Raw genomic sequence first — 27,043 nt, forward strand, 5'->3', positions numbered from 1 at the left:
TCATTGGTCTTGAATGTGGAAGGAGAAATGTTTGTTCTGCCCATGGGGAAAGATTTCGAACATCAGTGTGACTGGAAAAGTGCTAAGACACACACACATCCCTGTGAGAGTGTTCCAGTGAACTGACCATGGAAAGCTTTAACCAGTTACAGTCTGAAAAAAACACCACAGCATTCACAGCAAAGAGAAACTGTACTCGTGTGTGTGAATGAGGCTTCAACTGATCATCAAACCAAGAGAGAGACACAGGGACACTGGCACCATGGAGAAAACGTGGAAATGTGGGGACTGTGGGAAGGGATTCAATTATCCATCCCAGCTGGAAATTCATTGACGCAGCCACACTGGGGAGAGACTGTTCACCTGCTCAGTATGAAGAAAATTATTCACTCAGACAACCAAACTCATTTTACACCAGCGAATCCACACTGAGGACAGGCCATTCAGCTGCACTCAATGTGGAACAAAGTTTAAATGCACTTCCACCCTGCTGAGGCACCAGCAGATTCACAGTGGGGAGAGACCATACACCTGCTCTCTATGTGGCAAGGGATTCACTCAGTCTTCGGGACTTTGCACACATCAGAGAATTCACACTGTGGAGAAGCTGTACTTCCTGTGGAAAGAGGTTCAGGCAGTCATCTGAGCTCAATGAACATCAGCAAATTCACACTGGGGAGAGGCCATTCATCTGCTCTGTGTGTGGGAAGGGATTCACTCAGTTATCCCACCTTCTCAGACACCAGCGAGTTCACACTGAGGAGAAACTATTCAACTGCACTTCCTGTGGAAAGAGGTTAAGGCAGTCATCTGACCTCAAAGCACATCAGCGAGTTCACAGTGGGGAGAGGCCATTCATGTGCTCTGAGTGTGGAAAGGCATTCACACGGTCATCCCACCTGCTGACACACCAGCACATTCATAAGTGAATCCAGAGGTTAGATTCCGCTGTTATTGTTGCTGTTCCTGGACTGATAGTCTGACAATATTTGGTTTGTTTCTGTTGATATCAACAAACCACATAACAGTCTGGAGTTTAATATTCTGGAGATGTCATTGACCTTCGGGGCTGCAGTGCCGCTTTTTAAATGCACCATCTGTGATCTTCACACATAATTCAAGAACTCTCAACAGGAACTTGTTCACAATAAAATTATGAACTTTTCCATCAATGCTTAATTGATCTCTGATGCAAAATCTACAATTCAGTGTCTGAGAGGTTCCACTGATTTCTATCTCCAATTAGAAAGGGTTGTTAATTCTTCAGGTGAAAAGAACCAGAGAAAAAAATGCAAATTGTCTTAAAACTGCACAAGCAACTGCTCACCCATTTTTAATAAAGATTAAAAATCCTGCTAAAAGAAGCAGGGTGATGACGAAGAGTACATGAGGCTCTTGGACAGAGTAGCGCAAAGTGTGGAATGTGTGAAAAGTATCGGAGGCTCCCATTACATCTTTCCTTTAGCTCATGAGGAAGTTACCGTGGGTCTAAAGGTACAAGACAAAGACAAGAAATATTTTTATTCAGAACCTTAAAGACATGGTAACTCGACTTAGTCTTTCTCCAATAATACGCTTAAAGTTTTAAAGTTTATTTATTAGTCACAAGTAAGGCTTACATTAACACTGCAATGAAGTTACTGTGAAAGTCCCCCAGTTGCCACAGTCTGGCACCTGTTCGGGTTACCGCACCTAACCAACATGTCTTTAAGAATGTGGGAGTAAAACAGAGCACCCGGAGGAAACCCACGCAGACACAGGGAGAATGTGCAAACTCCACACAGACAGTGACCCAAGCCGGGAATCGAACCCAGGCCATTGGCACTGTGAATCAGCAGTATTAACCATTGTGCTACCGTGTCGCCCCATGTCAAGGACAAAAGGGTGATTCGAGCCAAAGTCATGGAGAAATAGATAGGGACTGGACCTGGGGCACCAGCTAAGTTTCTGACTGATAATGGAGGGGAATTTGTTAATGATGAGTTTGGAGACGTGTGTGAAAACATGAGTATTCTGGTCATGAACACGGCAACTGAAAATCCTTTCAGTGATGGGCTCTGAAAGGAATCACGCGATAATCGATGAAATGCTGCAGAAAATCTCAGCTGATCAACCAAACTACAAGTTGATAACTGCACCGGCCTGGACGATTCAGGGAAAGAATTCACTTCAGATGGTTGGAGGGTAGAATCCCTGTCAATTGGTCCATGGCAGAAATCCCTAATTACCCTCTGTGCCGGGCGATGGACTTCCTGCTTTATTCGGGATACAATTTGTTCCATTTTTAATCATCAATTATCAGATTGTTTCATGAAAAGAAGTGCTTAAATTGAGAAATTAAGTGGGGATCCGAGAAGAGGGTGTTTGTCGTGTAACACTTTGTACAAAATAAGGAAAATCATATTTTGTCTTTGATTCATTGTGAAATATGTTGCTGTGTGTTGTGATGACACCAGTCAGGATTGTTAACGTTTGAGAAATTCAAATAGCCAGTCATTAACAAAGAATTATGCTGCAAGATTCCACATTTTTAAACAAGACCAAAATTTATTTATAAAACAATATTAAAAACCAGCACTTTAGTTTATAAAGATTTATGGTATGAACCCAGTTCTACATTTTAAATCTTGCCACCAACCAGAGTTCCCTTGTACTTAATATAGTCACAGAGGTTTACAGCATGGAAACAGACCCTTCGGCCCAACTTGTCCATAACCGCCCTCTTTTTTAAAAACTCCGAAGCTAGTCCCAATTGCCCGCATTTGGCCCATCTCTCTCTATACCCATCTTACCCATGTAACTGTCTAAATGCTTTTTAAAAGACAAAGTTTCCCGCCTCTACTACTACCTCTGGCAGCTTGTTCCAGACACTCACCACCCTCTGTGTGAAAAAATTGCCCCTCTGGAAACTTCTGTATCTCTCCCCTCTCACCTTAAACCTATGCCCTCCAGTTTTAGACACCCCGACCTTTGGGAAAAGATATTGACTATCTAGCTGATCTATGCCCCTCATTATTTTATAGACCTCCATAAGATCACCTTTCAGCCTTCTACACTCCAGAGAAAAAAGTCCCAGTCTATCCAGCCTCTCCTTATAACTCAATCCATCAAGTCCTGGTAGCATCCTAGTAAATCTTTTCTGCACTCTTTCTAGTTTAATAATGTTCTTTCTATAATGTACACAGTTCTGGTCACCCTATTCCAAGTGTGGCCTTATCAATGTCTTGTACAACTTCAACAAGACGTCCCAACTCCTGTATTCAATGTTCTGACCGATGAAACCAAGCATGCTGAATGCCTTCTTCACCACTCTGTCCACCTGTGACTCCACTTTCAAGGAGCTATGAACATGTACCCCTAGATCTCTCTTTTTTATAACTCTCCCCAACGCCCTACCATTAACTGAGTAAGTCCTGCTAATATCTTTAAGGTTCATTCACTTCTGTTCCTGGGACCATCCTGAAGATATGCCAAAGCTCCCAGAATTCAATTTAATTATCCTCAGTTTTCCAGATATTCTCCAAGCTCCAAGATCTTACAGGGGAGCTGCTATTGTTTTTTGGCTAAAAAAAAAGTCAACCTTTCCATTGAGATCTCAAAACTGTGGACTCCTCAGTTTAAGCATGGGTTTCACTGCCTTCTTGTTGAGGGATTTAAACATTGGGAACACCCCTGGTTCCTAATGACCCTCTAGGCTTCTAGTCTCACAGCTGGTTCACAGCTCCTGGTGCCACAGTTCCTGCTGATTGACCAAGCTGCCTGCAAACCTCCCTGTGAGGCAAGGAAAAAGTCATGAGGGGTCATTCATTGTTTACGTGTCCTCACCATCAGCTCTGAATTGTTGGATCAACAAAGGCTGCTTCTTAACTCTAATTAACACAGGCCTGTTTCCGATACATTTACATCAGAGCTGTGTTTACCAGTTTGTCAACAAATGTTTCCATGTCTCTTCATTTAAAAGAATTCCAATCTCCGACCTATTTTCCAAAACATATGAATGATGAAACTAGATAGTTGCAATAGCTGGCAGGAGCACAATGGGCTGAATGACCTCTGTCTGTGCTCTTTGAGCCTCATGCATTGAAAGGCAGAGGCTTGTCTTCAATTGTGGATGACATTAAAGAAAGCAGCGTCTCCTCTTCTCTCTATGTTTAGTTTAATACAAATCTCTTCTGGAAGTGGCAGATAGAATTTAACAAGAAGTGTGACGGATGTGATTTGGCAGAAGGGACAGGGAGAGGCAATATAGACTGAATGACAAGTTCTAAAGAATGAGCAGGGACAGAGGGAGCTGGGGATTCATGTGCAGAGCTCATTGAAGGTTGCAGAGCTGTCAGGAGAAAAATCAGCAAAACAAATGGGATCTTGGGCTTCAGATATAAAGATATTGATTACAAAGGCGGCAAAAGTATGCTGAATGTTTATAAAACTCTGGTGAGGCCACAACTAGAGTTTTGTGTCCAGTTTTGGTCACTGCACTTTAGGATGTGAGGGTCATTGAGAGGGTGCAGAGGAGATTTACCAGAATGGTTCCGGGGTTGAGGAATTGCAGAGTTGTTAAGGGCGTTGTCTAGGGCGGCACGGTAGCACAGTGGTTAGCACTGCTGCTTCACAGCTCCAGGGTCCTGGGTTCGATTCCTGGCTCGGGTCACTGTCTGTGTGGAGTTTGCACATTCTCCTCGTGTCTGCGTGGGTTTCCTCCGGGTGCTCCGGTTTCCTCCCACAGTCCAAAGATGTGCGGGTTAGGTTGATTGGCCAGGTTAAAAATTGCCCCTTAGAGTCCTGAGATGCGTAGGTTAGAGGGATTAGTGGGTAAATATGTGGGGGTAGGGCCTGGGTGGGATTGTGGTCGGTGCAGACTCAATGGGTCGAATGGCCTCCTTCTGCACTGTAGGGTTTCTATGATTTCTATTCTATGATTAAGGGGGAGGAGGAGGCTATTTGGCCCATTGCATCTGCACCAGCTCTCCAAAGGAGCATTATGGCTTGGTGCCATTCCCCTGAACCCAAGCATTTTGTTTCTATTGTAGCTACAAGGTTAGGTTGGAGAAAGTGAGCTTGTTCTTTCTGGAGAAAAGGGGGTTGCAGGGTGATTTGATGGAGGTGCAGAAGTTTATGTTTAGACAAGGTGAACAAAGAAAACCTGTTCCTATTAGCCGATGGTGCAAGGAGGAGGGGGCACAGATTGAAGATTTTGGTCAAGAAATGTAAAGGGGCTGTGAGGAAGAATATTTTTACACTGCGAGTGGCAATGACCTGGAACACTCTGCCCATGAGGGGAATGGAAGGAGAGAAAACAAACATTTTGGGAATGAAGTTGTGGGAAATAAACTTCCAGGGTTACGGGGATATATTGGGACAATGGGACTGACTGGTTTGCTTTCCAGAGCTGGCACGGATTCAGCAGGTGAATGGCCTCATTTCTTACACTAATGACTCTCTGATCTAAGGAGAGAAATTTCAAGATCTCCAGTTCCTCATCCCTGGTGCCATTCTTATAAATCCACTCTCCAGCTCTCAAAGAACTTTTCTTCAATGGCCCATATACAGGGTTCCATTCTAGAGGGATAGAATTGAAAAGCAGGGAGGTTCTGTTCAACTTGTTAGAACCAGGGTTAGACTACACTGGGAGCATTGTCAACATTCATAATCTCCATTTAGAAAAGTGTAATAGAGGCACTGGTGAAGGAGCAACAAAGATTCACAAGAATAATCCCAGAACTGAGAGCATTTAACCCTCAGGAAAGGTTAGGGCCGCTTTTCTCCAGAAAAGAGAAAACTGAAGGGTGACCTGATGGAAGTCTTTAAGATTATGAAGAGGCTCAATAATCCAATAGGGATTTCAGTGAGAAACCTCTTTACCAGCGAGTGGTGAGAATGTGGAACTCACTACCACAGTTGAGGTGAACAGCATGAACACATTGAAGGGGAAGCTAGATACATACATGAGGGAGAGAGGAATAGAAGGATATGCTGATGGGGGGAGATGAAGAGGGGTGGGTGGAGGCTCATGTGGAGCATAAATACTGACACAGACCTATTGGGCCGACTGGCCTGGCCCTGTGCTGTAGGCTCACTGGAACAGAGACAAATGTATTTATTTTAGCTCAACCTGCCGTGGTAGAAAAACACTATTTATTATCCAGGGTAAAACATTCCATTAGTTTTTGTGGATCATTTTGTGGAAGTGTGCACTCCCAGGCTCAAAGTGCATCAGCCCATTGGATGCAAAGTCATGAGACCGGCCAGTCCAACAGAGAGAAACCCTCCGACCCTCCCACTTCACCCACTGTCTGAATGAACATGGTTCAGTCCTGGATGCGACTAACAGCAGCAATACCAGCAGAATCCAACACCTGTCATCACTTATGGATTTGCTGGTGTCTCAGCAGGTTGGATAACTGAGTGAATCCTTTACCACAGTCGGAGCAGATGAATGGCCTCTCCCCAGTGTGAACTCGCTGGTGTAAGCGCAGAGTGTATGAATCACGGAATCGTTTCTCACACTGAGAGCAGGTGGCAGTTCTCTCCCTGCTGTCAGCTCGCTGGTGCCTCAGCAAATTAGATAAATGACTGAATCCCTTCCCACACTCATTGCAGGTGAACGGCCTCTCCCCAGTGTGAATTCGCTGGTGTGACTGCAGGTTGGATGAATCACTGAATCCCTTCCCACAGTCAGAGCAGGAGAACGGTCTCTCCCCAGTGTGAACTCGCTGATGTCTCAGTAAGTTGGACAACTGCGCAAATCCCTTCCCACAGTCTGAGCAGGTGAACGGCCTCTCTCCGACATGACTGCGTTGATGAGTTTCCAGTGCAGAGGGTGTACAAAATCCCCTCCCACAGTCCCCACATTTCCACCGTTTCTCCACACTGCAGGTGTCCTTGTGCCTCTCCCAAGTTCAAGGATCAGCTAAAACCTCATCAACACAAAACACATGTACGATTTCTCCACATTGTGAATGGTGCGAGGTTTTAACAGACTCTGTCACCACTTTAAACTCTTCCACAGTCAGTTCACTGGAACACTCTCACTCGGGTGTGTGCAGGTCTTGGAGCTTTTCCAATCACACTGGTGTTTCAAATCTTTTGAAGCAAACTGAACAGACAAACATTTCTCCTTTGAGAGTCAAAGACCGATGATATTCAGCTCCTAGTGAAGTGAGTGATTCTGGTTGGTCTTGACATGACGTCTGCTTTGAATTTTCTGCTTCCAAATCCTCTACTTCTAATGTCCTGCAAAAAGAGTTTACAAAAGTCATCACCGTCAGTTGGAATAGAAATTCAGAACAGGCAATTCTAGTTTCTGTAGAACATTCTTTCCTCTCTCATTCTCAGTAAAGCTGTAAATCTCCATCCCACAGATTCCCTCTCTGTTTTCGCTCTGCTGTCCCAATGTTCAGCCTCCCAATTCCCCAGAGAGTGACAATTCATGCTGATTGACAGCTCCATGCTCACTGCTTCTTGTCGAGGATGCAGCCCTGAAAATCTAGATGCAAACTGCTCGACTAAAAACTTATGTTTAGATTCAATCTTTTTGGCCATCTTCCCACAGTCCGAACAGGTGAACGGTCTCTCCCCAATATGACTGCGTTGATGAGTTTCCAGTGCAGAGGGTGTACAAAATCCCTTCCCTCAGTCCCCACATTTCCACGGTTTCTCCACAGTGCAGGTGTCCTTGTACCTCTCCCAAGTTCAAGGATCAGTTAAAACCTCATCAACACAAAACACATGTACGATCTCTCCGCATTTTACAGACGTTCAATGATCCGGAAATGATCTAAAAATAAACTAAATCAAATTAACGAGGGGACAAATTAAAATGGGCATCTCCCAAAAGGAGGGCAATCACCCAAAACAAAAAACAAAGCGGAAAGGAAACTTAAAGCATCAAATCAAATGTGATTAAAGGGGTCAATAATGCACCCCAGTCTCCCTGCGATGCCCAGCAGACACAGAAGGTGTTAACGGTGCCCTGGGACACCGAATGCTCAGATCCTAGACCAGAATTTGTTGAAAATACCGAGAAAACATCAAAGGGATTAGACAAAGACAACATGGATTTACAAAAGGGAAATCACGCCTGAGAAACATCCTGGAGATTTTTGAGGATGTCATCACTAAAATAGATAAGGTGAACCAGTGGATGCAGTGTATTTAGATTTTCAGAAAGCTTTTGATCGAGACTCAAATAAAAGATTAGTATGCAAAATTAATGACCAAAGAATGGAGTAATATATTGGTATGGATTGAGAATTGGTTAGCAGACATGAAACAGAAAGTGGGAGTAAATGGATCTTTTTCAAAGTGGCATGTGGTGACTGGTGGAGTCATGCAGGGGTTAGTGCTTGGACCCCAGCTACTCACAATATATATCAATAATTTGGATGAAGGAACCAAATGTAATATTTCCAGGTTTGCTGATGACATGAAACTTGGCAGGAATGTGAGTGGTGAGCAGGATGTCAAGAGACTTCAAGGCGATTTAGACAAGTTGAGTGAATGGGTAAATATATGGCAGATGCAGTTTAACATGGATAAATGTGACGTTATCCATTTTGGACGGAGAAACAGAATAGCAGAGTATAATTTAAAAGGTGATAGATTGGGAAATGTTGATGGACAAAGGGACCTGGGTGCCACTGAAAGCAAGCATGCAAAAACAAGAAGCAGTTAGGCAGGGAAGTGGTTTGTTGGCCTTCATTGCAAGAGGACATGAGTACAGGAGCAAGGATGTCTCACTGTAGGTGTACAGGGCCTTGGTGAGACCACACCTGGAGGTTTGGTCTCCTTACCTAAGAAATTATATATTTGCCACAGACGAATGCAGCAAAGGTTCATCAGATATGATTCCTGTGCTGGCAGGATTGTCGTATGTGGAGAGATTGGGTTGACCGGGCCTGTATTCACTGGAATTTAGACGAATGAGACAGGATTTCAGTGAATTGGATAAAATTCTGACAGGCCAGACAGACTGGATGCAGGGATGTTGTTTCCTCTGGCTGGGGGTGTCTGGAACAAGGGATCACAGTCTCAGAATACAGGGTGGACCATTTACGAATGAGAAAAGAAGGAACCTCTTCACTCAGGGTGGTGAACCTGTGGAATTCTCTACCACAGAAAGCTGTGGAGGCCAAGTCACCGAATATATTTAAGAATGAAATAGATAGATTTCTAGACTCTAAAAGTGTCGAGGGGAATGGAGAGGGCACGGAGCATGGTGTTGAGATAGAGGAGCAGCCATGATCATATGGAATGGTGGAGGAGGCTCGAAGGACCAAATGGCCTATGCCTGCTCCTAATTTCATAGAATCATAAAGTGCAGAAGAGGTCCTTCAGCCCATCGAGGCCACTCCGACACATTAGAAACACATGAACTCCCATCTAATCCCATCTGCCTGCACTTGGCCCATAGCCCTGAATGTTATAATGTGCCAAGTGCTCATCCAGATAAAGGGTGTGAGGCAACCTGCCTCTACCTCCCTCCCAGGCACCGTATTCCAGACTATCACCACCCTCTGGGCAAAAATGTTTTTCCTCACATCCTCCCTAAACCTCCTGCACCTCACCTTGAACCTGTGTCCCTTTGTGACTGACCCTTGAACTAAGGAGAACAGCTGCTCCTCATCCACTCTGTCCATGTCCCTCATAATCTTGTCCACCTTGATCAGGTCGTCCCTCAGTCTTCTCTGCTCTAACAGAAACAACCCAAGACTATCCAACCTCTCTTCATAACTTAAATGTTCCACCCCAGGCAGCATCCTGGTGAATCTCCTCTGCACCTCCTCCAATGCAATCACATCCTGCTGAATATATGGTGTCCAGAACTGCACACAGTACCCCAGCTGTGGCTTCACCAAAGTTCTATACAACGCCAACATGATTTTCCTGCTTTTGTAATCTATGCCTTGATTGATAAAGGTAAGTGTCCCATATGACCTTCCACTTTCAAAGATCTGTGGACAAACACACCAAGGTCCCTTTGTTCCACAGAACTTCCTGGTGCCCTGCCATTCATTGAATACTTCCTTGTCAAATTATTCCTTCAAAAGTGCATCACCTCACACTTGTCAGGGTTAAATTCCATCTGCCACTTATCTGCCCATTTGACCATCTCATCTATATCATCTTGTAGCCCAAGACACTCAATCTCACTGTTAACTACCTGGCCAATCTTTGTGTCACCCGCAAACTTACTAATCCTACTCCCTACATTGATAACTATATAATTTATATGAATGATGAATAATAGTGGACCCAACACAGATCCCTGTGGTATGCCAAAGGACACCTACTTCCAGTCACTAAAGCAGCCATCAGTCATCACCCTCTGTCTCCTACAACTGAGCCACTTTTGAATCCACTTTATCAAATTACCCTGTATCCCATGTGAACATACCTTCTTTACAAGTCTCCCATGTGGAACCTTGTCAAAGGCTTTGCTGAAATCCATACAAACTACATTGACTGCACTACCCTCGTGTTGTGGGGAAATTTCAAGGAGGCCAATTGTGTCTTAACTTAGACAATTCAAAACTCGCAAAGACGTAACAAAATTTATTCAACATAAAATAAATGTACAGCTGACCGGAGACTTCCAAAAGGTTTAAATAGCTCTGAGGAATAGAGCCATAGAACCACTCTGAAAGATCTGAAGTACAGAATCAAATAAAGATCAATTATACTTTGTCATAATCAATAATTCTGCCTTTCATTAGCTTAAAATCAATTTCATTTACCAGTCATACATCAATACAAATCTCTGTCAAGTACCTCAGCCAACCATATGATACTTAATATCATGGTGAGATTCTATTCATCCTTCAAATCCGGACGTCTTTCCCTTTTTGGCTCTAACTACATCTCTGTTGCCTGGTAACAGCAGACGCGACCTCAAGGTCAAAATGGACATTCCCTCCAGCTCACTGCCAAGTTGAATAGACATGTGATCCTGCATCCAGGGGCATGTCTATCCTTGTGTCTGGGCAGTGAATACATCTATTCATAAATGTTGCAGAATACGTACCCTCATCGGAATCCCACTGATAAGACAATTGCTGATTAACCAGTTCCCAGACCTTTGACTTTAAACTAATGTCGTTTACCACCATGCCTTTCGGTACCTTTGCTTGACCAAAGTGTACAATACATTAAAATACATTTAAAATATCAGCATATATGTTTTAAATAATAATTACTTGTTTTGATTCACTTTCTGCATTTACATATGTTGGTAAACTGTTTGTTTTAGCTTGCCCAATAATCATTTAACTCTTTACTGATTTCCTGTCCTCTTAAAGACTGCATTCTGCCTCTAAATCTTATGAGTTGATGAGGAATCCCCTTCCAAACCACGTCGACACACCTGGACACCTCCTCAAAAAATTCAATCAAATTTGTTAGGCATGACCTCCCTCTGACGAAGCCATGTTGACTATTCCTAATCAAGCTTTCCCTCTCCAAGTGGAGATAGATACTTTCCTTCAGAGGTTTCTTCAATAGCTTCCCTATCACTGACGTGTGACTCACTGGTCTGTAGTTGCCTGGTTTGTTTCTACAATTCTCCTTAAATAGCGGAACCACATTAGCTGTTCTCCAGTCGTCTGGCACCTGTCCCGTCGCCAGAGAGGAATTGAAAATTTGGGTCAGACCCCCTGCAATCTCCTCCCTTGACTCCCACTGCAGCCTAGGGTACAATTCGTCTGAACCTGGAGATTTATCCATTTTAAAAGGCCTTGTCCTTCTCTATGTCAATTTGCTCAAGAACCTCAGTCTTGGTGGAACAAGGTCAAGGGGCCAAGTGGCCTACCCCTGGTCTAAAATCGCTTCTGAGAGAAACACCTCGGGTAAATTCAACAAAAGAACCATGTAACAACTACAGCCCATCTCCATGGCAATGTGGCATGCTTTGGGGGTTCCAAACAGAAATAAGAACTAAATATCTCTTCACTTCCTAACACCCTTTCATTCTGTGATCCTTGTAAAATCTGAAAGCAGGTATTTGCAACAAGACTCAAAGAGCATCAGCCCACTGGAGGCAAAGTCGTGAGATCAGCCAGTCCAACATCAAATAATCCTCCCCATTGAGAATGAACAATAAGCAGTCCTGGAGATAATTGAGAGTAGAAACAATATCAGATTCCAGCACCTGTAATCACTTGTGAACTTGCTTGTGTCTCAACAGGATGGATAAAAGAGTGAATCCCTTCCCACACTGAGAGCAGGTGAATGGCCTCTCCCCAGTGTGAACTCGCTGGTGTCTCTCCAGGTTGGATGAATCATTAAATCCCTTCCCACACTGAGAGCAGGAGAAGGGCCACTCACTGGTGTGAACACGCTGGTGTCTCAACAGGTGGGATGACAGAGTGAATCCCTTCCCACAGTCAGAGCAGATGAATGGTCTCTCCCCAGTGTGAACTCGCTGGTGGGTCTGCATGCCGGAAGAATCACTGAATCCTTTCCCACAATGAGAGCAGGTGAATGGCTTCTCTCCGGTGTGAACTCGCTTGTGTCTTAACAGGTTGCATAAAAGAGTGAATCCCTTCCCACACTGAGAGCAGATGAACGGTCTTTCCCCAGTGTGAATTCGCTGGTGTGTCTGCAGGTTGGATGAATCACTGAATCGCTTCCCACATTGAGAACAGGTGAATGGTCTCTCCCCAGTGTGAACTCGCTGGTGTGTCTGCAGGTTGAATGAATTACTGAATCCTTTACCACACTGAGAGCAGGTGAATGGCCTCTCCCCTGTGTGAACTTGCTTGTGTCTCAACAGGTGGGATGACAGAGTGAATCCCTTCCCACACTGAGAGCAGGTGAATGGCCTCTCCCCAGTGTGAACTTGCTGGTGTCTCTGCAGGGTGGTTGACTGAGTGAATCCCTTCCCACACTGAGAGCAGATGAATGGCCTCTCTCCAGTGTGAATGCGCCAATGGTTTTCCAGCTCTGATGGAGCTTTGAATGTCTTCTCACAGTCCCCACATTTCCACGGTTTCTTCATGTTTTAGGTCCCGCTGTATCAATCCAGGTCAGTTTAACAGTTGAAGCCTCATCGACACAACAAACACATGTACAATCTGTCCCCGCTATGAATGGTGTGATGGTTTTTCAGCCTCTGTAACTGGTTGATATTCTTTCCACAGTTAGTGCACTGGAACACTCTCACTTGGGTGAGACTGGGCAAACATTCCTCCTTCTAGATTCAAAGACCGATGATATTCAGGTCCCAAGGAATCGAGTGACTCTGTCAAATCTAGAACGTCACGTCTGAGATTTCTGTCTGTAAATGCTCCTGTCACAATATCCTGTAAATGTAGTTTACAAATGCCATTACGGTCAGTACAGGATAGAAATGCAGAACTAACAATTCTATTTTCCTCTCTCATTCCCCAAAAGCTGTAAATCTCCATCCCACACACACTCTCCCTCCATTCTCACTCTGCTGTATCTAATATTCACTCTCCCTCCACTCTCACTCTGCTGTATCTAATATTCACCCTCCCAATTCTCCTGAAGGTGCTGATTGAGGCTGATCGACAGATCCATGTTCACTGCTTCCTGTCCTGGATTACTCACCTGAAGAAGGGGCTTGCAGCTCCGAAAGCTTGTGTGGCTTTTGTTACCAAATAAACCTGTTGGACTTTAACCTGGTGTTGTTAAACTTCATCCTGTCCTGGACACAGTTGAAAATCTCCATGCAGGCGGCCAGACAGATATACTCAAGATGGCACCGGAGCAAGGTGACTTCTTGCAGACTGTGCCAAGGATACCTTCTAATTTTATCTTTTACACTTGTTCTATGCTTTGAAAACTCGATTCTCTCTGCACCCTAGTTGTGACTGTAACACTACATTCTGCACTCTCTCCTTTCCTTCCCGCCGAACAGTATGCTTTGTCTGCATAGTGCGCAAGAAACAATAGTTTTCACTGTATGTTAATACACGTGACAATAATAAATCAAATCACTGGACTAAAAATGTGTGAAATGTACAGACTGGATTCATTTCCTTTCCCTTCAGTTGCTGCAAGTCCCCAATTTTTCCCAGAATGCAAAAAGAAAGTGTTTTACTCACAGATGTTGGCCAGAGGAGGAAGTTTGAATCTATCTGAAGCTCAATCTTTGTTCAGAGAGAGGAGGAGGATGAGCAGCAGTTTGCTGGACAAACAATGGAGGAACATTCGTGCAGCCATTGACACAAGGCCCGGACTCTGACTGGCTGGAGGACCAGGACTGATCTGGTCCTCCACGCATTGCCATTGGTCAATCTGCCGCATGTAGACAATGGGGGGGGCGGAACCCGAGCCCACGTGGGGGTGGGCGGTGCTTTGACCGCCAGCCGCGCTGAGCTGGTGTCCAATCCGCAGTGTGCGGCTTCTGTAACCAGTGATATTGCTGCCAATGGGACAGTGTGTGCTGGGAACGCCCCTCTGAGTCATTGTGACGGCACAATAGAGCCCTGCCTCAATCAGCCAACAGCAATCACTCTGCTCCGCGCCAACATCCTTGGATGGATCCCAGTGCGCAGGCCCGGACGCGCGGACGTGGGAGCCCCGCCACCACCCGTTGTGCCCCCTCCCCCGGCACCTCCACGAGCCAAGGTTTCCAGGCACCCGGCCCTGAGGGAGAGGGGAAACTGCGCATGTGCAGGGGAGAGCCCGCCCCCTGACCGTCAGACTGAGGTGTTGACCAATGGGAAGAATTGGAGGACCGGAAGGATCCCGGTCCTCCAACCAATCACAGGACGGGCTTTTTGTGACTGCAAATTGCGCTTCAGACTGACTGAAACTTCCTCCTGTTTGTTTATTTGGTTTGACCTTAAAAAGAGGCCAACATCTGTGAGTAAAACACTTTCTTTTCTCCCCCTTTCCATTTCTTTTCTCACTCTGGGGGAAATTGGGGACTTGCAGCAACTGATCACAAGAAATAGAAGCAGGAGAGGCCACCAGGCCCTTCAAGCGACCCTGCCATTCAGTACAATCCTGGCTGATCGATGCCGAACTCCTTTTGTGAGCCATTTCCCCATCGCCCTCTATTCCTCAATCTATCAAATATTTATCCACCTCCATTTTAAATACTTCTAATGATTCAGCCTCTTCCATGCTTTGGAGCAGAGAATTCCAGAGATTCACCACCCTCTGCGAGAAGAAATTTCTCCGCACCTCAGTTTTAAATGACTGGCCCTTTAACTTCATAGAAACATAGAAACCCTACAGCACAGAAAGAGGCCATTCGGCCCATCGAGTCTGCACCGACCACAATCCCACCCAGGCCCTACCCCCATATCCCTACATATTTACCCGCTAATCCCTCTAATCTACGCATCCCAGGACACTAAGGGGCAATTTTAGCATGGCCAATCAACCTAACCTGCACATCTTTGGACTGTGGGAGGAAACCGGAGCACCTGGAGGAAACCCACGCAGACACGAGGAGAATGTGCAAACTCCACACAGTGACCCAAGCCGGGAATCGAACCCAGGTCCCTGGAGCTGTGAAGCAGCAGTGCTAACCACTGTGCTACCGTGCCGCCCCTTGTAGCGTGTTCTCTTCCTCTCGTGAAAATATCTCACCATCTACTCTATCAAGCTCCCTCAGGATCTTATACAGATTTACAGATGCACCATAGCAAGCATTCTTTCTGGTTGTACCACAGTTTGGTTTGGCTCCTGCTCTGCCCAAGACCGCAAAGAACTACAAAATGTCGTGAATATAGCCCAATCCATCACGCAAACCAGCCTCCCATCCATTGACTCTGTCTACACTTCCAGCTGCCTCGGCGAAGCAGCCAGCATAATCAAGGACCCCACACACCCCGGACATTCTCTCTTCCACCTTCTTCCATCGGGAAAAAGATACAAAAGTCTGAAGGCATGTACCATAAAAAGGCATTTCATAGAAACCCTACAGTGCAGAAAGGGGCCATTTGGCCCATCAAGTCTGCACCGACCACAATCCCACCCAGGCCCTACCCCCATATCCCTACATATTTACCCACTAATCCCTCCAGCCTATGCATCTCAGGACTCTAAGGGGCAATTTTTATCATTGCCAATCAACCTAACCCACACATCTTTGGACTGTGGGAGGAAACCGGAGCACCTGGAGGAAACCCACGCAGACACGAGGAGAATGTGCAAACTCCACACAGACAGTGACCCAAGCCGGGAATCGAACCCAGGTCCCTGGCGCTGTGAAGCAGCAGTGCTAACCACTGTGCTATCGTGCCGCCCGTGTCAAGCGACTCAAGAACAGCTTCTGTCCCTGCTGCTGTCAGACTTTTGAATGGACTTACCTTGCATTAAGTTGATCTTTCTCTACACCCTAGCTATGACTGTAACACTACATTCTGCACTCTCTTGCTTCCTTCTCTATGAATGGTATGCTTTGTCTGTATAGTGCGCAAGAAACAATACTTTTCACTGTTTGTTAATATGTGCGACAATAATGAATCAAATCAAATTATATGTTTGAATAAAGTCATCCTCACTCTTCTAAACTCCAAGGAATACAGACCCAGACTATTTAGCCTCTCTAGATAGGACAACTCTATTTGTCCTGACCTCGGTGTCCAGGACAGGAAGCAGTGAGCATGGATCTGTCATTCATCCTGAATCAGCACCATCAGGAGTGTTGGGTGGCTGAATGTTAGATCCGGCAGCGTGAGAATGGAGGGACAATGTGTGGGATGGAGATTTACAGATTTTCATTAATGACAGAGGAAAGGATGTTCCCATAGAAGCGAGAATTGTCTGTTCTGATTGTGATGCTTTTTGTAAATTGTTTTTACAGGATATCAGAAGAGGAGGAATCACAGACAGAAATCTCAAACGTCACATCTCAATCTGACAGAGTCACGGTCTGTCGGCTTCAAAAGATTTCAAACATCAGTGTGATTGGAAAAGCACCGAGACACACACACACCTGAGTGAGAGTGTTCCAGTGAACCAACTGTGGAAAGAGCTTTAACCAGTGACACAGCCTGAAGAAATATCACACCATTCACAAAAAAGAGCAACTGTACATGTGTTCTGTGTGTGGATGAAGCTTCAACTGATCGTCCAACCTGGAGAGGCACAAGGACACCAGCACCATGGGGAAACCATGGAAATGTGGGGACTGTGGGAAGGAATTCCGGTTTTCGTCACAACTGGAAATCCATCAGCGCATTCACACTGGGGAGAAGCCATTTACCTGCCCTCAGTGTGGGAAGGGATTCACTCAGTCATCCCACCTGCAGACACACCAGCGAGTTCACACTGGAGAGAGGCCATTCACGTGCGCTGAGTGTGGGAAGGGATTCACTCGGTTATCCTTCCTACAGTCCCACAAGAGAGTTCACACTGGAGAGAGACCACTCACCTGCTCTCAGTGTGGGGAGGGATTCACTCAGTCGTCCCACCTGCAGACTCACCGGCGAGTTCACACCGGGGAGAAACCGTTCACCTGCTCTCAGTGTGGGAAAGGATTCACTCAGTCATCCCACCTGCAGATACACCAGCGAGTTCACACTGGGGAGAGGCCATTCACCTGCTCTCAGTGTGGGAAGCAATTCCGTGATTCATCCCACCTGCGGAGACACCGGCGAGTTCACAGCGGGGAGAGGCCGTTCACCTGCTCTGTGTGTGGGAAGGCATTCACTGATCCATCAACCCTGCAGAGACACCAGCAAGTTCATACTGGGCAGAAGCCATTTATCTGCTCCCAGTGTGGGAAGAGATTCCCTCTCTCATCCCAGCTGCTGACACACCAGAGAGTTCATACTGGGGAGAGGCCATTCACTTGCTCTGTGTGTGGGAAGGGATTCACCATGTCAGCCAATCTATTGAGACATCAGCGAGTTCACACTAGGGAGAGGCCATTCACCTGCTCTCAGTGTGGGAAGGGATTCAGTGATTCATCCGCTCTGCAAATACACCAGCGCATTCACACTGGGGAGAGACCATTCACCTGCTTTCAATGTGGGAAGGGATTCACTCAGTTATCCAACCTGCAGATACACCAGCGAATCCACACTGGGGAGAGACCATTCACCTGCTCTCACTGTGGGAAGGTCTTCTCTTGGCTTTTCAAACTGCAGACACACCAGCAAATCCACACTGGAGAGAAACCGTTCACCTGCTCTCAATGTGGGAAGATATTCAGTGATTCATCCTCCCTGCGGAAACACTGGCGAGTTCACACAGAGTAGGGGTCGTTCACCTGCTCTCAACGTGGGAATGGAATTGCTTACTCATTCCATCTGCTGAGACACCAGCGAGTTCACAAGTGATTCCAGGGTTTGGATTCTGCTGTTATTGTTTCTGCTCTCACTTATGTCCAGGACTGCATTTTGTTTATTCTCTCAGTTGGTCAATGGGGAGAGTCAGAGGGTTTCTTGATGCTGGACTGGCCGGTCTCAGCCTCCAGTGGGCTGATGCTCTTTGAGCCTGGAAGAGCACATTTCTTGTCTTCAAATTTCACAAGGATCACAAGAGTGAAGCACGTTTGTCAGTTCAAAGATATTTCATTCGTAATTCTGTTTGGAACCCCACTGAAGTATGTGACATTTCCATGGAGATGGGCTGTGGTACTTATATGGTTCTTTTGTTTAATTTATCTGGGTGTTTCTCACAGAAGAGAACTAAAATATGAGATCCTGTATCTGAGATGGATTGGGAAACTGCATCAAAAGGTATAATGGGAGATAGGCAATAGCTAATATTTCAGGGATTATTATATGTTGACAAGAGTTAGCTCAGTTGGCTGGATGGCTTGTTTGTGGAGTGGAGGTTCACGGCAGTGCAGAGTCGCTGAGCAGAGACTGATAGCCAGGTTCCGCACACATGAGGACGGCCTCAACCAGGATATTGGGTTCATGTCACACTATCTGTAACCCCCACAACTTGCCTGGATGTGCAAAATCTCACTGGCTGTCCTGTCTGGAGACAATACACATCTCTTTAACCTGTGCTTAATGCTCCCTCCACTCACATTGTCTGTACCTTTAAGGCTTGATTAGTTGTAAAGACTCGCATTCCAATTATTATTCATGTAAATTGAGTTTGTGTCTTTGTGCCCTGTTTGTGATCAGAACTCCCACCCACCTGATGAAGGAACAGCCTGTTCCGAAAGCTAGTGGCTTTTGCTACCAAATAAACCTGTTGGACTTTAACCTGGTGTTGTGAGACTTCTTAACAATAATCAGCAAGTCAGCCTGAGTCTGTGGCCACTCTCACCATCTGAAATCGTCACAATGTCTGGCTGATTGACGGCAGCTTCGGACCAATAGAGAGAGAGGGGAGGGGAGGGGCGGGAAGACCGCGCGGGAGCGGCTGGTCCTCCAAGCAATGGGAGTGAATGAGGGGCGGGGCCGGGAGTGAATGAGGGGCGGGGCCGGGCTGGGAGTGAAGCATGCGCAGTGTGGTTAATGGCGGTTGGCGAGGTGATTGTTATGATCCACAATATCTAGGACAAAATAGTGGATGGGAGGGAGCGATGGATCCAGCTACCGGGCGGAGATGTTTCCTAAACATGTTGTGTAACCGCAATCCTCGAAAAAGAGCTTCCAGGTTCCTCCAGCTGCACTGAGTGGGTCTCCAGCTCCGAGTGATCGGTCCGGGTTAACGGCCGCCATCTTTATTGGGGCCAATGTGCAACGGGGATAATGTGGAACAGGGCTGCAACGTGGCCGCCATCTTTGTAGGGGGCAAGTTGTCGAGTGGGTGGAGCTTGTTTCCCATTGTTCAGAATGGAGACAACTTGTCCATCAAATTGCATCAATCCTCTGAGTCCCAATGTCTTATTGATGAGGCAGAGCGGTGGCAGAGAAGGAAAGAAAAATAAATCCTGCTCTCCAGATCCCACTGTCTCATGGGATGTCCTTCCCCATGTGTCTAAAGATCTGCAAGTCTGCTACCAGTCACACCTTGGCAATGAACGAGGCATGAGCTGTGGGATGTGTCCTGATCACAGACCCAGGTTATTGACCACCAACTTTCACTGGGCAAAGTGCAGAAGGGCATGTGGGCAGTGCTCCCTGTCAGCAGAAGAGAATATGGTGAATTTCCATCCCGGACTGACGGTGATGGATTTTGGAAACTCCTTTTACAGGGAGTAAGAAGGGGAGAATTTACACCCAGCAAAACTAATACCAAGAAAAATGTTTGTCTCTTCTGAATTGCATTTCTGAACTGACAGTGCTGGGATTTGTAAATTTCTTTTACAGGATATTGGAAGAGGATTTATGGAAAGGTCATCAATATCTGAGAGCGCCATTCGATTAACAGCACCTGGATGTTATCGGTCTTTGAGTGGAAGCATCGGGTTCCAGGTTATTACCACTCACTGCGTAAAATTTCTTCCTCATATCCCCCGGTAGATCTTTTTCAAAATCTTCAATCTGTGTCATAGAAATCATAGAAACCCTGCAGTACAGAAAGAGGCCATTCGGCCCATCGAGTCTGCACCAACCACAATCCCACCCAGGCCCTACCCCCATATCCCTACATATTTTACCCACTAATCCCTCTAACCTACACATCTCAGGACACTAAGAGGCAATTTAAGCATGGCCAATCAACCTAACCCGCGCATCTTTGTCGTGTAATGGGAATAGTTAAACTTTATCTACCTTATCTAAACCTATCATAAATTTGTACACCTCTGCCAAATCTTGCCTCAATCTCCTTTGCTCCAAGGAGAATAACGCCAGTTTCTCCAGCCTAACATTGTAATTATAATCCCTGGATTCATTCAGGTCAATCTCCTCTGCACCCTCTTAAGGAGCCTCACATCCTCCATAATGTGTGGTGATCACTGGTTTGCACAGACCCAGATGTTCTGTGTACCTCCTTGTGATCTCATCACACACCCACAATTCCACAGTGACATCAGCCCCACTCCCCAGGTATTTCCTCAACTGGGAGACTTTTCTCTGACTCCAGTGTTTCTGATATCTTTCCAGCTGCAGGTCCCAACAGAAGAGTTTAAATTTATAACAGTGAAATTGTTTCACAGATGTATGTTTGTGACCATTGTTCTTCAATTGAGAGTTGTTCGTGCTGAGCTTTGTTCTCTGTGAGAGGTTCCATGTCTTTGTGGCTGGTCTGACTCCTTTACTGTGGATCTGACTCCATGTGCATTCATTGCTCTGTTTCACCTCTGCTTTCCCTGATCATCTCTCGGCCAGTGTCTAACTCCTCTCTCGAATAATGGGTGTATTTCAGCTGTGTTCAGTATTTCACTGTCACTTCTGCCAGTTGTGTCTAAAGAAGGTTCCCAATTGTAATGAATGATGCGCTGCTGGCTTACCAGCTTCCCACAGTATCGTGAATAGTCAGGAATTGTTTTTCCTGTGTTCTCGTCCACTTCTCCTATTTCTGAGGTTACATTACATTTGGCACCATTTTTATTCCACATAGTTCATTCTGCACACCCTGGATCATTGATTCTGTCTTTCTCACCCCAGCTACTGCCTGACCTGCTGAATATTTCCAATATTAGCTCTTTTTAGTTCAGATTTCCAGCAGCATCAGTATTGGGCTTTTATTTTATTGCAGACATTTCTGAGTCTAGTAATTGAGAGGAACTACTTAAGAACTAATCTATATCAGGGTGGACCCTTGCCTCCAGTGCAGGTCCTTTTTCATTGATTCATAGCATCACAGAATGATTACAATACAAGTGCTGTCCTTTAGCATGTTGCACCCTTGTGGCTCTCTGCAAGGACAAGGCAGTTAGACCCATTCTCCTGCCTTTTCCTCACAACCCAGCATTTTCTTTCTCTCCGGGGTCTTGTCCAGTTCCCTTTTCCTTGTTGTATCAGTTGGAGCTGGAATGGAGATATAGGAGAAGCGGTTGGGTTTAACCGCAAAAACTTATGAACTCAGTCGGATCCAGCAATTTCCAATGTGAAATTGTCAGGAGAGTTAGATTCTAGGGAGATCAGGTTGTGAAACAATCACTATCTGTACAAAGGAAAAGGATATTGTTAGAGGAACAGGTATTTCTGCAGATGTGATTTTTCTGTTTCACACATACGTTGACGAAGGGAAGGCGGTAGATGTGGTTTATATGGATTTTAGCAAGGCGTTCGATAAGGTCCCCCATGCAAGGCTTCGAGAAAAAGTGAGAGGGCATGGGATCCAAGGGGCTGCTGCCCTGTGGATCCAGAACTGGCTTGCCCAAAGGAGGCAGAGAGTGGGTATAGATGGGTCTTTTTCTAAATGGAGGTCGGTCACCAGTGGTGTGCCCCAGGGATCTGTTCTGGGACCCTTGCTGTTTGTCATTTTCATAAATGACCTGGATGAGGAAGTAGAGGGGTGGGTTGGTAAGTTTGCCGACGACACGAAGGTTGGTGGGGTTGTGGATAGTCTGGAGGGATGTCAGAAGTTACAGAGGGACATAGATAGGATGCAAGACTGGACGGAGAAGTGGCAGATGGACTTCAACCCAGATAAATGCGTAGTGGTCCATTTTGGCAGGTCAAATGGGATGAAGGAGTACAATATAAAGGGAAAGACTCTTAGTACCGTAGAGGATCAGAAGGACCTTGGGGTCCGGGTCCATAGGACTCTAAAATCGGCCCCGCAGGTGGAGGAGGTGGTTAAGAAGGCATATGGTGTGCTGGCCTTTATCAATCGAGGGATTGAGTTTAGGAGTCCGGGGATAATGATGCAGCTATATAAGACCCTCGTCAGACCCCACTTGGAGTACTGTGCTCAGTTCTGGTTGCCTCACTACAGGAAGGATGTGGAAAAGGTTGAAAGGGTGCAGAGGAGATTTACAAGGATGTTGCCTGGATTGAGTGGCATGCCTTATGAGGATAGGCTGAGGGAGCTCGGTCTTTTCTTCTTGGAGAGACGTAGGATGAGAGGAGACCTCATAGAGGTATATAAGATGTTGAGAGGCATAGATCGGGTGGACTCTTAGAGGCTATTTCCCAGGGTGGAAATGGCTGCTACGAGAGGACACAGGTTTAAGGTGCTGGTGGGTAGGTACAGGGGAAATGTTCGGGGGTGGTGGGCGAGTGGAATCGGCTGCCGTCAGCGGTGGTGGAGGCAAACTCAATAGGGTCTTTTAAGAGACCCCTGGATGAGTACATGGGACTTAATAGGATGGAGGGTTATAGGTAAGCCTAAAAGGTAGGGATATGTTCGGCACAACTTGTGGGGTCGAAGGGCCTGTTTTGTGCTGTAGTTTTTCTATGTTTCTATTTCTATATGTTTAAAAGACCAGCAGCAAATACTCCCCTCTCCAGTTACATGTGGAGAAGATTAATTTTGATGTTCTTGAACCGTTGCAGTCTGTGTGGTGAAGGTGCTGCCACAATGCTGTTAGATAAGGAGATACAGATTATTCACCCAGTGACGATGAAGGAACAGTGAAATATCTCCAAATTAGTAATAACAACATGTATTGGACAGCACTTTTTTTTTGTGCAATGGAACATTTCAGGGTATTTCACAGAGTTCTATGAGGCAACATTTGACACAGTCATATAAAGAGTTATGAGGACAGATGGTTGAGGTTTGATTTGAGGTTTTGAGGAGATAACTGGTGTGATTAGTAAGTTTGCAGACTACACAAAGTTTGATGGATTTGCGGATAGCGATGAGGACCATCAGAGGATACAGCAGGATATAGATCAGTTGGAGACTTGGGTGGAGAGTTGGCAAATGGCGTTTAGTCCTGACAAATGTGAGGTAATGCATTTTGGAAGGTCTAATACAGATAGGAAATGTACAGTAAATGGCAGAACCCTTAAGAGTATTCATAGGCAGAGGGATCTGGGTGTATAGATACACAGGTCATTGAAAGTGGCAACGCAGATGGAAAAGGTAGTCAAGAAGGCATACGGCATGCTTGCCTTCATCGGCCGGGGCATTGAGTTTAAAAATTGGCAAATCATGTTGCAGCTTTATCGAACCTTAGTTAGGCTGCACTTGGAATATAGTGTTCAATTCTGGTCGCCACACTACCAGAAGGATGTGGGTGCTTTGGAGAGGGTACAGAAAAGATTTACCAGGATGTTGCCTGGTGTGGAGGGCATTAGCTATGAGGAGAGGTTGGAGAAACTTGGTTTGTTCTCACTAGAACGATGGAGGTTGAGGGGCGACCTGATAGAAGTCTACAAGATTATGAGGGGCATGGACAGAGTGGATAGTCAGAAGCTTTTTCCCAGGGTGGAAGAGTCAATTACAAGGGGGCGTAGGTTTAAGGTGCGAGGGGCAAGGTTTAAAGGAGATGCATGAGGCAAATTTTTTTTTTTAGACAGAGGGTGTTGGGTGCCTGGAACTTGCTGCTGGGGGAGGTAGTGGAAGCAGATACAATCATGACTTTTAAGGGCATCTTGACAAATACATGAATGAGATGGGAATAGAGGGATACGGTCCCAGAAGGGTCGGGGGTTTTAGTTCAGTCGGGCAGCATGGTCGCTGCAGCCTTGGAGGGCCGAAGGGCCTGTTCCTGTGCTGTAATTTTCTTTCTTCTTTGTTCTTTGAGAATCTTATAGGAGGAAGGTGAGGGAGAGATGCGGGAGAGGTTTAGGAAGGAAATTTCACAGCTTGTGGGCTTGGCAGCTGAAGATGCAGCCTCCAAAGGTCAAACAGTTAAAATAAGGAATGGTCAGGGAAAGAAGAGTAGAGATCTCCAAAGATCCAACTCCACAGATGTGCAGGTTAGGTGGATTGGCCATGCTAAATTGCCCCTTAGTGTCAGGGGGATTAGCAGGGTAAATATGTGGGGTTATGGGGATAGAGCCTGGGTGGAATTGTTGTCAGTGCAGGATCAGTGGGCCAAATGGCCTCCTTCCACATTTAGGAATTCGATGATTCTATCTCTGAGTTTTGAGAGTCTCGAGGAGATTACAGAGATCGGTAGGAGCCATGGAAGAATTTTAAAATAAGCTTGAGAATTTAAAAAGAAATAGCTTGTTTATTGATCTGGAACCTTTGTAGGTCATGATTTTTGATTTGATTTATTATTGTCACATGTATTAACATACAGTGAAAAATATTGTTTCTTGCGTGCTATACAAAGCTATACAAATAGAGAAGGAAACAAGAGAGTGCAGAATGTCGTGTTACAGTCATAGCTAGAGTGGAGAGAAAGATCAACTTAATGCGAGGTAGGTCCATTCAAAAGTCTGACAGCAGCAGGGAAGAAGCTGTTCTTGAGTTGGTTGGTACGTGACCTCAGACTTTTGTATCTTTTTCCCAAAGGAAGAAGGTGGAAGAGAGAATGTCTGGGTTGCGTGGGATCCTTAATTATGCTGGTTGCTCTGCCAAGGCAGCGAGAAGTGTAGACAGAGTCAATGGATGGGAGGCTGGGTTGTGTGATGGATTGGGCTACATTCACAACCTTTTGTAGTTCCTTTTGTAGTGCGCACAGGGGTGATGGGTGAACAAGACTTGATGTGAGTAAGCACATGGGCAGCAGAGGTTTGGATGAGCTCAAGTTTACAGAGAGGTTGAATGTGGGAGGCCGGCTGGGAGTGCGTTTGGATAATTACATCTAGAGGTGACAAAGGAAAGAATGATTGTTTCAGTCGCAGGTAAGCTGAGACTGGGGTGGAGTCAATGACGTCAGTGACGTGGAAATAGACGCTCTGGGTGATGTTGATATGTGGTTGGAAGCTCGTCTCAGTTACACAAAATACTCCCTGGCTGTGAACAGTCTGGTTGAGCCTCAGACTGTTACCAGTGGGAGGGATGGAGTCCATGTCCAGGGGATGGAGTTTGTAGAAGAGACTGAAGGCAATGGCTTTGTACTTCCTAATATGCAAGTGGATTGTCAGACAAGTCAGTGCAGTGTATGTGTTGGAGAACTTGCAGGTGATAGTGTTCACATAATCCCGCTGCCCTGGTCCTTTGAGGTGAGGAGGTTCAATGTTTAATGGTTCGGTCAAAGTTCTGGCTGAGTGGTTTATGTATAAAATCCCTCTTCTTTGCCTCCTGCCTCTCCACTTCTCTCTTCCTCCCTCTCTCCCTCCTTCTCCTCCCTCAGAGGCCAAAGTCTTGTCCAGACTGGTAGGTTCCCTTCCCTGTAGGACATTAGTGAATCAGTTGGGTTTTTATGACAATACAGCAGTTTTCATGGTCACTTTTTCTTAGTGCTGGCCCCAGATTCATTCAGCTCAATTTCACAACCTGCCTTTGTGTTTTGGGGGTTCTCTCTCACTTCCTTTTTTCTGTTTTAAATCAATTTTGCAGAGTAACAGAAGGGAAGGTTTGCAGTCATGGAACAGGAAACTAAACATCACATCAAAATCTGAGAGTCAATTATTTTATCGTACCCTGAATATCATTGGATTTTAATCATGGAAGGAAAACGCCCTGTTCACAGCGGAGAGAAACTATACACATGTTCTGTGTGTGCACGAGACTTCAACCAACCATCTGCCCTGTCAGAACATCAATGTCACCACACTGAGGAGAAGCCGTGGAAATGTGGGGACTGTGGGAAGGGATTCGATTACCCATCCCAGTTGGAAATTCATCATCGCAGTCACACCGGGGAGAAACCATTCACCTGCTCGGACTGCGGGAAGGGATTTACTAAATCTTCCACCCTGCTGACACACCGGCGCACTCACACTGGGGAGAGACCATTCACCTGCTCCGATTGTGGGAAAGGATTCACTCAGTCATCCAACCTGCTGACCCACCAGCGAGTTCACACCGGCAAGAGACCATTCATCTGCTCAGTGTGTGGGAAGGGATTCACTTTTTCAGCCAACCTGATGACACACCAACAAGTTCACACTGACGTGAGACCTTTTAAATGCCCAGACTGTGGGAAATCTTTTAAAACTTCTCAGGAACTTATGTACCATCAACGTCTTCACACTGAGGAGAGGCCGTTCAGGTGCTCACACTGTGGGACTGGGTTCAGACGTTTGTCACATCTCACTGTACACCGACGCACTCACAGTGGAGAGAAACCATTCACCTGTTCAGAGTGTGGGGAGGGATTCACTCAGTCATCCACTCTGCTTAGACACCAGCGAGTTCACACTGGGGAGAGACCATTCACCTGCTCCAAGTGTGGGAAGAGATTCACTCAGTCATC

At 45.9% G+C, this 27,043-nt stretch overlaps 3 protein-coding genes across 3 annotated transcripts in view; 1 reads left to right on the plus strand and 2 right to left on the minus strand.

The window, feature by feature from the left end:
* LOC144485514 (uncharacterized) overlaps positions 1-13,649 on the minus strand; it is a 175,567-nt gene extending 161,918 nt beyond the window's left edge. The window contains exon 1 of the transcript XR_013496171.1: positions 13,570-13,649. The gene's annotated coding sequence lies outside the window, so the exon portion shown is untranslated. The remainder of the gene's footprint in view (positions 1-13,569) is intronic.
* LOC144485522 (uncharacterized) lies at positions 6,151-14,380 on the minus strand. Its single transcript, XM_078203668.1, has 3 exons — positions 14,067-14,380; positions 12,156-13,298; positions 6,151-6,792 (listed from the first exon to the last, which is right to left on the minus strand). Exons 2-3 carry the CDS (start codon positions 12,992-12,994, stop codon positions 6,363-6,365), a joined length of 1,269 nt encoding a protein of 422 aa, XP_078059794.1. The 5' UTR covers positions 12,995-13,298; positions 14,067-14,380; the 3' UTR covers positions 6,151-6,362.
* A 387-nt stretch (positions 14,381-14,767) lies between these two features.
* The window catches only part of LOC144485504 (uncharacterized), an 86,483-nt gene continuing 74,207 nt past the window's right edge, over positions 14,768-27,043 (plus strand). Inside the window, exons 1-3 of the mRNA XM_078203648.1 lie at positions 14,768-14,829; positions 16,784-18,044; positions 26,439-26,737. Of these exons, the coding sequence (XP_078059774.1) occupies positions 17,085-18,044; positions 26,439-26,737 (1,259 nt within the window). The 5' untranslated portion in view covers positions 14,768-14,829; positions 16,784-17,084. The remainder of the gene's footprint in view (positions 14,830-16,783; positions 18,045-26,438; positions 26,738-27,043) is intronic.

The sequence above is a fragment of the Mustelus asterias genome, unplaced genomic scaffold, assembly GCF_964213995.1.
Source record: "Mustelus asterias unplaced genomic scaffold, sMusAst1.hap1.1 HAP1_SCAFFOLD_196, whole genome shotgun sequence".
Classification (NCBI taxonomy): domain Eukaryota; kingdom Metazoa; phylum Chordata; class Chondrichthyes; order Carcharhiniformes; family Triakidae; genus Mustelus; species Mustelus asterias.

Bases quoted from the DNA above. Each gene is read 5' to 3' on its own strand.
- LOC144485522 (XM_078203668.1), bottom strand. From the start codon at position 12,994: ATGAAGAAACCGTGGAAATGTGGGGACTGTGAGAAGACATTCAAAGCT. The intron at 6,793-12,155 runs GTGATTACAGGT...TCATCAACGCAG, and splicing joins AGACACAAGCAAGTTCACAA to TCATGTCGGAGAGAGGCCGT.